We start from the raw sequence: 8871 nt of genomic DNA, 5'->3' as shown, positions 1-8871 counted from the left end.
ACTACACATTTTTATATCTCTTCATTCATTATTAATTATGAGTTAACTTTTTCAAAAAAAAAAAAAAAGAAGACACATGCAAACCAACCAAAAAAGAACTACCAGACAGGAATGACCCTAACCTATGAAACCACATATTACAGAGACCAAAAAAGAAACAATAATAATCGCACTTCATAATTCAATTGATTCAGCATCTAGAAGATCTCAAAGAGAACCACACACCATAGATAACTCCAGTCATAAATAACGATAATATTACAAAAAGGGATGATATTGTTAAACTCATAGCATCTAGAATATCTCCCTAAAAAAAGCATATAGAACATCTTCCACTAACAAAACCTAACAACTAAAATTTGACGGATAAAATTTTTAAAAAACCTCAAAAAAACACCATAGTTATATACGCAAGGGATTCCATAGTTAACTCTTAGCATCTAGAACGTTTCAAAATTCAAAGTGATGCTATAGTTAATTCAACTAAACTTTTGGCATCTAATTATAAATTTGATTTTATACCCTAAAATAACAGCGCTTTCATGCATGTATTCTTACCATTGGTGATGAACTGATGATAGCTACAAGTGCTCGCATAACTGGGAAACCTTTTTAGTTCACAACCAATTGTGCAACATCGAGTACAAAATGTACTCCCTGTAGTAAAAATTAAATAATAATTTACAACAAATATCACCACGCATACATTTTATTCCTGAGGTATACATATTGAGGTAAGAAAAGAGGTGCAACGGGGGAGAAAAAAACCAAGAAAATAGGAAGGTTTCTCAACCGGTGATTTTATATACACTACAATACAACATATATGTAAAGGGCACCTGCCCAGATAAAATGGAAGACATTTAACTTAAGAGGAAGACATAAAAAAGGTGAGGGAACAAAAAGATTGGAGAGACAATAAAACTCAAAAAGGGTGCCTGGTTCCTTCATATTGATTGTTGATTTCCTACAAAGCTCACTGCAACAAAAAGTGTGTTAACGGAGAACTTTCCTCCATCTACTTCCCTAAGATTATAAAACAGGTAAACCAGCACCCTCTGCCCTATGTGCCGCTTGGCCGTGCTTCAAACATTGTACCTTTTGTATACCCTATCACGGTTCTCCGACCACCAAGTCTCTGCTTGGTGCTCTCCAAATCTTCGCCGGCTGCACACATTCACCACCAAATATTTTACACATGCAAGATAATTTAAGCTTCTTAGTTCAAAGTGGCAATAATAATGAATTGAGTTTCAGGAGCCAGAAATCAGCCCAACCAATATATTGACCCAGTGAAAGATATCCACATGCAGAGTTGGCACAACAAATAGAATTATTTACAAAGTCTTTAAATCCCAAGCACCATACTGAAAATTATCACTGGTAAACTATTGGAGGCTATCTACAGTTGGCATTCATATGATGGTAGAACCATATAAACATAACCGGGAAATAAGGAAAATTCCTTTTATTACCTGAACCGCACTCGCTTCAGATCTCTTGTTCCATCACGCAAGGCAACCAGTGTAATGTAGACACCAGGTTCATATTGTTCAATCCATTCTGCCTCAACTTGATTACTATTAGCAGGCACTATGGCGTTCCTTGATCTCAAACCACTCTCATCATCTTGGAAATCTCCAGAATCCCTACCACCATCAACCGTATCTGACACAGTACTGCTGCTTGGCTGAATCATGCCGCTGCCATTTGGCAATTTAACGTTCGGGTAATCATCTGTCCCATTAGAGGTCACAGATCCCCGGTTTTGCTGGTAATGATTAGCTCCATAGCTTCCAGGCAAAGTGCCATCGGTTCTATTCATCAGGGATGATTCAAGTCCTATGGAAGCCAAACTAGAGCCACTGATTGACTCTGCCCTGGTGTGGTGTTCACCATTTAAGTCTGGATAGCGGATGCCATTTGGCTCCAAACCATTTGGCAGGTAAGCTGGTCTGATGTTTTCAGCATCATAAGCACCGGGAGGAAGCCTCTCAGACAGATTTTTGAGCTGAAACCGTGTGGCAGGCCAATAAGCATTAGCATAGAACAGTAATAAAATAAGGAAGAAGGAACGGAAATGTAGGGACTTTAAAGAAAACAAGGGTAAACAGTATTCAGCATGACTCAGACCCGAGGGAGTATGTTACTCCCTAGTCCCTCCTCTCACCAAATGAAATAATGTAATGTATAATATAATAAAGAAACCAAAAAACAAAAACTGAAAATGAAACAACTAACAGAAAGAGGGGAGAAAAAGACACTCCTCATTTAACCCAATAATAAAATTCCATGCAATATCCATGTTAGTCAAAAAGAAATTCTAAAACCATGATATCTTGCTACAACTAGAATTTATGTAGCAGATTCCATTATGATGGATGGTTTAATCCAGGTATTCGCTTTGTTCAATGAAAATAAGAAAAAAAAAAAAAAAAAACACCGTATTACATAAAGCTACAGGCTACAAACATAAATCAACAAAGGCACATGAAAATAAACTTTCAAAAAACATTCAACCTGTGCTGTAAGTGACTTTATAACTTCTTTTGCAGCCTTAGATTTCGCGGATTCCTCTGCAGCCACTGCCATAGCTTCCTGAGCTTTTTTTGTTGACCTTTGAAGCTCCAATTCTTGCAGTTCGCATCTCTGTCTCAGGGTCTCAACCTAACAAATTTTATGTTAGATTTCTCTTGATGTCATAACATGTAAAGATATATAAGCATCATAAAGACATCAAATTATAATGCTCAAGTTTTACATAGTTTATTTGCCACTTGCCAGACTCAAACCTCTAGCAGGGAAGAAATTTAAGGAGGAAAGCTATGCTATCAACGCAGCTAACTTCAGCTACTTGATTAACATGTGAGAAATGAGGGAAGAATATTATACCTGACCGCGTAACTTCAACACTTCCTGATTCAAAAGTTCATTTGTTTTCTTCAAACTATCAGTAATACTTTTAGAGAAGGAAAGTCCCGATGTTGTTGGAATAGGTGTAGCTGAACGAGGGGGGCTTGGTCTTCTAGAGAAAGGGGACACAGACCTGGAACTCACTCCAGATGATGTCAGAACAGGTCTTGGAGCTGTTCGCTTCAAATCGATAGCAGTAGACAAGACAACATCTTTGAGCTGTAGCAAAGACTGTGGTTGAGAGGTGCGAACCAGAGAGAATGTATCAGCCTTCTTCCCCTGTTTAGCTGCCTTACTATCAAGTTGCTTTATCAAATCCATATTAGAAGGGACTGCTGTCTTGGTCAATCTTAGCTCAGGCTTCTCTAATCTGTCCTTGTTTTCACCTGACAAACGAGGCATAGCATTCCTCCGATTATTGTTGCCCAATTCTGCAACCTTGTTCAATTTTACAAAACAAGAATCACAAACACGATATGGCTTCCCAGGATTAGGAGCCAGGGCAGCTCTTAATGCTTTCCTAGAACTACATGAATGGCAGTGCACAAGTCCACAATTATAACAGTTGTGCCTCTTTCTAGTGAACCCAAATGCCTGTCTACAAGCAGAGCACTGAGACTGCTCAGCACCAGATACCCACTTATGAAGGCATATGGCAGAAGAGTAGTTTGAACCACATGCAATATATTTCACATGTCTATCTTTCAAGGCTTCAACTAAAGTAGGTGATTTTCGATCTTCAACATCTCCATGACCCAATCTCCCATTTGCACCCTTTCCCCAAGTGAAAACTTCATTTTTGGATGTTAAAACAGCAACATGATAAGCTCCACATGCAATTTCTTCAACAGATTCTCCTGCAAACTTGTCTTCAACCAAACACGGCAGTTTTCCATCGGACTGGGGATTCCCAAGCTGACCATAAACAGTGCTTCCCATTGTAAAAACACGTCCAGATGTTGTCAGGCCTACTGTCAAACTGTGCCCGCAAGCAATTCTATGAAAATTGTCTTCAATAAGTGAAGGTACACAAGTTGGTTCAAGCCGGGCGTCCTTGTCTCCGTGTCCAAGGCGGTTTTTATCTCCGTCACCCCAAGTAAACAATTTACCTGATGATACGCTAGCACTTGATTGTGTCACAATAACCTCTATGATAGCTGCAGTATGCCACACTCCACAAGCAACAGCTATTGTCCTCAACCCAGATAAAGATTCTACTTCTCTAGGATACGAAACATTTTCCCTATCTCCATGGCCTAAGACACCAAATGTTCCATCACCAAATGTGAAGAGCTGCCCAGTTGAAGTTATCAAGGCTGTGTGCCATGGACCACAAGTGACTAAAGCAACTTGAAGCCCCTCTAGTGGACCTGCAATTCTCTTTGGTATCCAATGACTAACATCAGTGCCATGACCAAGAAGCCCAGCATTATGAGTACCATCACCCCATGTATATAGTTCCCCAGCCATTGTAACAGCACAGGTATGGAACTCCCCACAGGCAACAAAATCAACAGTTGTAGAAGCCATTGCTTCAACTAGACGAGGTTGAACCACATTCTTCCCAACACCATGGCCAAGGCGTCCTCCAGATTCTTCACCCCATGTAAAAAGTTCACCTTGCCTTGTGACTAGAGCAGCATGTTTAACACCACATGCTATTTGAAGCACATCTAAAACCACATTGGACTCCAATGGCCTGGGGAGGAGAATATCTGTCCTTGGGCTAAAATAACTAGCACTTTTCTCAGCACCAACTTTCACAACATTCTCACAGATAACCTCCCCCCATATGTATACATCCCCAAGAGCATCATAATCATCAGGTGCAGATCCATGACTGGATGTGCTGGGTGCACTTGAGACACTAACACGAAAAACATCTGAACTAGATCCTTTCACTTGCATATTTGATGGGTTTGATGGTGCATGTGACCTTTCAAAATTTAAAGTATTCTCAGAGTGAAAGGAATGTGGAGAAGTATTTGCCAGACTAACATAAACGTCTGGAGAACTGAGGTCTCGTGAAGCACTAACTGAACTTTCACTAGGACTATTTGATGTCAAGTCTCTACTGTCCTGAAAGTAATTGAACCAGAAGACATTACATGCAATTGTCCATGTATTTTATCACTGACGCTATTAAGCAGCATAATAGCAAACATAAGGAGAAATAGAGAAATTTTGGAAAACTTAAAATCCAAATAAATAACATCACCATAGTAAAATTAAAGTTGGCAAATACCACAACCAACTAATCCTAAATTCTAAATTGTGTCCAAAGAAGCGCAAGAGTGAGTGGCACTTTGTTTCAGAAAACTGCAGAATAAATACTTCCAGGATAAGAGCTAATCCATAAAATAAAGATTGTCTTTCCTACTCAGAGGGAACAATCATTACTCTTCTAATGAAGCAGAAAACCAATGAGTTGTCCCTATCATAAACCATCCAAACCATTTATTTTAATGAAAATGATAAAAAAAAAAAAGACACCCCTACTGGCTCAAGAGTAAGATCTATCATCTTTCTCAGTCTCTAATCTCTATACATCATGGTACAAGAAGCATAACACAAGTAAAATGATAACTACAAAGACAACAAGTAGGTGTTTTTACATCAAGATGTAGGCCTCCATCACTCCATCCATCAATTTTGGAACGCCCACCTTGACCGGAAGATATCAGCGCCTTAAGACCAGCAATCCACACTTCTACCTCAACTTTATCCTTGCAAATCTGAAACACAACACAAATCATTATATAATAATGAAAAATGAAGAAAACAGAAACAAAATAATGATGTAGTTATCCAGGGAATTTCAGAATTCGTCACCAACCAAATCAAGGGATCGCTTCCCGTTGTTATAAATAAGTGAAAAAGATAGATAGTCCTTCTCAGGACGCAGATATCGTTGGAAAACAGCCTGACAGAAGACAAGGCAAATTAATCATATAGAAGAGAAGGAACAGTTTATATATCAATTTTTATTTCTACAATCATTTAGTCACAAGGAATGCTAAGGCAATAGAATGATATAAAACAGTAGAGTAGAAATCTCACAGTTCTTTGTCCAGGAATAATTCTTGAGACTGAAGATAGCTTCAGATTTCTTTCTCCACTACTTGATATCCAGATTAAAGATGATTCATCCTGTGGTTTTCAGATATTCTAATGAGTACAATTTGAAATAACTCAATCAAACAAGTGTCAAATTCCAAGTCTACAACCAAGAAAGCAACAGCAAAAAAGCATTCCTATTAACAATCATAAATAAGACTGTAAAAGCATAGATCAAAATAAGAAACATAAGTACCCAACATTGAAGCTAGAAAATCACTATTGTTCAGCATCAAACAAAAAGATTTGAAGCTTTATTCATGTACAATTAACTACTGATTACCTCAACCGATTATACTAAACCCAGAATGTGGCATCAAAAATCAAAAAGCTGCCTTGTACCCCGTAATCTCTTGAACCCATTACTTAAGAAACCAAAAAGTATGTGCTAAATCCCCAAGTTTTGCATATAGTAATAGTAATTAGTAATAATAAATATGACCTGCAACCTTGCCCTGAGAAACAGTGATGACTGAAGAACCAAAGAAATACACAAGCTAACTCAGATTTCAGGAAAGTATTGATTTTAGCTAAGAAGCGGATCCTTTCCTTTTATATGGCATACTAGTAAAACTAAAATGCATCAAGCTGAATCTACTCTATAATGCAGCAAGCAAGGCTAGTACTGAAAAAATGCATATACTAGGGGCAGGCTGTATAGTAGCAAACAAGGCTAGTACCCAAAAAATACATTAGTTAGTAGGAAATTACAACTTAATAGTCACTCCCAGCTGACAAAATTTAGGACATCGAAACACACAGCACCAGTCTGCAAACTTTAATCCAATAGAAGAATGCATAGTTCCTTGTAAAGCCCACTTACAGAGATCTAGCTTCAATTGCATTCAATAGCATTAGTACAACAATAACTTACCATATTATGTGGGGACAACTACATGTATCAATGGACGTCATCATAAACAAAATTTTCAAATAGTAAAGTTCTACTAAGCAAGGCACATAAAAATAGCTTGACCATGTAATAACAGGGCTGATAAAGGTATTAACAGTACAAATTAACAATCTTTCGATACAGTATTTTTCATAAAACATCAGCTAACATGACAAAACACCTATGTTTCATAGAGTAATTTGAATTGAGCATATATACAGTTTTACACAGTCCAACCAGAAAGTTAGCAAAGGAAGAAATACAGAGAATCCACCAACACTATCCTGAAAAGGATTTCATTTAACTTACATTGGAAAGTCTAAACGGACAAAACTTAGGTTTTCCCTTACGACCATATTTAAGTAGTTGAGCACCCTTTTTCAAAGCAATCAATGCCTGCTGAATGAAAAAGTAACAAGGTAAACCACAAGAAAGATTATACAGACAAGCAATTATTTACATGAGATGATAAGAAATACCAGGAGTGGAGAAATAAGAAATAGCAACGATCTAAGCCATCTTGTAGTACAAATATTGCAAAAGTTTCATATAAAATCAAGCATTGTTTTACAACATTCAGCTTCTTTGAGAAGCATCTCTCTCTTCCTTATTAATATTTTGACCCAGATTGATGGTTTAAAATATTGTACAGGCCACGGATAATTTTGGGAACACAATCATTATTGTCCAAGCAATCAACATTAATCGTATGCTAAATTTCACTAGATGAACGATAATTTAGCCATCTTCCATCTAGTTACTACAGCCACTACAACAACATTGATGCAAGCTTCGATATTCCATACCAAACAATCCAAGACATTTTCACAAGGTGCTGAATGGAAATCTTATCATTGAAACATCTATCCTATTAAAAATTACCTCTTAGTAGTGCTAGCAATTTAAACTAAGTCAGCCACCATACTTCAAGTCCCATCAGTCCATTCCATTCAAACACAGACAAGCATGCCCTATCTTCCCCCTTCAAGTCACCCCATTCCAAGGCAGTTGATAAAGCAATAACTCAATAATCAACCAAACAAACCCCATTTAACCTCTTCAAAAGGATCACAAACCCCAATTCACAACAAGAAGATGAAATTCCTAATCAAAATCTCATCCTAATTCCAGCACCCCCATAACAAAATAATCTCCATACATTAATTCACTCACCATGTCTTCACTCATATACCCTCACATCCCTCAAATTTCCCAATAACTTTTCAACAAAGAAAACCACACTCTATCACGCGCACACAAGCACCTGATCACGATCATAACATTCCAAAAAAGAGAAAAAGAAACAACCAACAAAAAAAAAAACAGCTCCAAAATTCAACCAAAAACTTAAAGCAAACATCAAAATTGAACTCAAAAAAGAAAACTTTGAGATTAAACAAGTAACTGACTTGGTCGATGTCACGGTCGGCATTCCTGTAGCTAACAAGATCTGCCATTCCATGTGAGAGATTCACCAAAGCGCCACCACCCTCTGCGATCGCTGCACACAGTTCCGTACATCATAAACCTCAACCTCAACCTTTCTCTCTCTCTCTCTCTCTCTCTTCACTTTCTCTCTCTGAAAACACAACCCACTTCTTATTCCCACTCAAAATGCCAAAAAAAAACTTCGCGGATCTGTTCCTCTTCACAGAACCCGAAACCCCACTAGCCCCATTCGCAATTCCAAGTCAAAGAAGCAAGCTTTTCAACTCATGCAGCGACTCCGGGAGAGAAAACAAAAAAACCCGGTTCGGTTGGAGAGTGAGAAGAGGGTGTTTCTCGGCGCCGGAGGAGAATTCCCGGCGAAGAATGCGGGTTCCGGCGGCGTTGCCGAAGCGGGGGATGGAGGGGGACAGAGGAGAGAGAAAGAGTTTAGAGAGAGAGAGTATCGGAGCCTGTAAAAGTACAACTAGTCAAAAGAAGAAGAAAGAATGAAGAAGGAAAAA

General features: G+C 38.2%; 1 protein-coding gene across 1 annotated transcript; it reads right to left on the bottom strand.

Annotated features, from left to right (window-relative positions):
• Positions 1–609: 609 nt before the first annotated feature.
• LOC114402471 (PH, RCC1 and FYVE domains-containing protein 1-like) lies at positions 610–8871 on the bottom strand. The gene is made up of 9 exons (XM_028365051.1): positions 8332–8871; positions 7232–7318; positions 5974–6063; positions 5750–5836; positions 5529–5648; positions 2893–4992; positions 2521–2667; positions 1476–2011; positions 610–1167 (listed from the first exon to the last, which is right to left on the bottom strand). Exons 1-9 carry the CDS (start codon positions 8377–8379, stop codon positions 1086–1088), a joined length of 3297 nt encoding a protein of 1098 aa, XP_028220852.1. The 5' UTR covers positions 8380–8871; the 3' UTR covers positions 610–1085.

Source organism: Glycine soja, chromosome 20 (assembly GCF_004193775.1).
Source record: "Glycine soja cultivar W05 chromosome 20, ASM419377v2, whole genome shotgun sequence".
Taxonomy (NCBI): domain Eukaryota; kingdom Viridiplantae; phylum Streptophyta; class Magnoliopsida; order Fabales; family Fabaceae; genus Glycine; species Glycine soja.
The sequence above is the reverse complement of the archived record's forward strand: the minus strand, read 5'-3'. Positions and strand labels throughout refer to the sequence as shown.

Coding starts and splice junctions, on each gene's coding strand:
- LOC114402471 (XM_028365051.1), bottom strand. CDS start 8,379: ATGGCAGATCTTGTTAGCTACAGGAATGCCGACCGTGACATCGACCAA. Junction 5,649..5,749: donor GGAAGCGATCCCTTGATTTG/GTTGGTGACGAA, acceptor GTTGTGTTTCAG/ATTTGCAAGGATAAAGTTGA. Junction 2,012..2,520: donor TAAAGTCACTTACAGCACAG/GTTGAATGTTTT, acceptor ACACGGTTTCAG/CTCAAAAATCTGTCTGAGAG.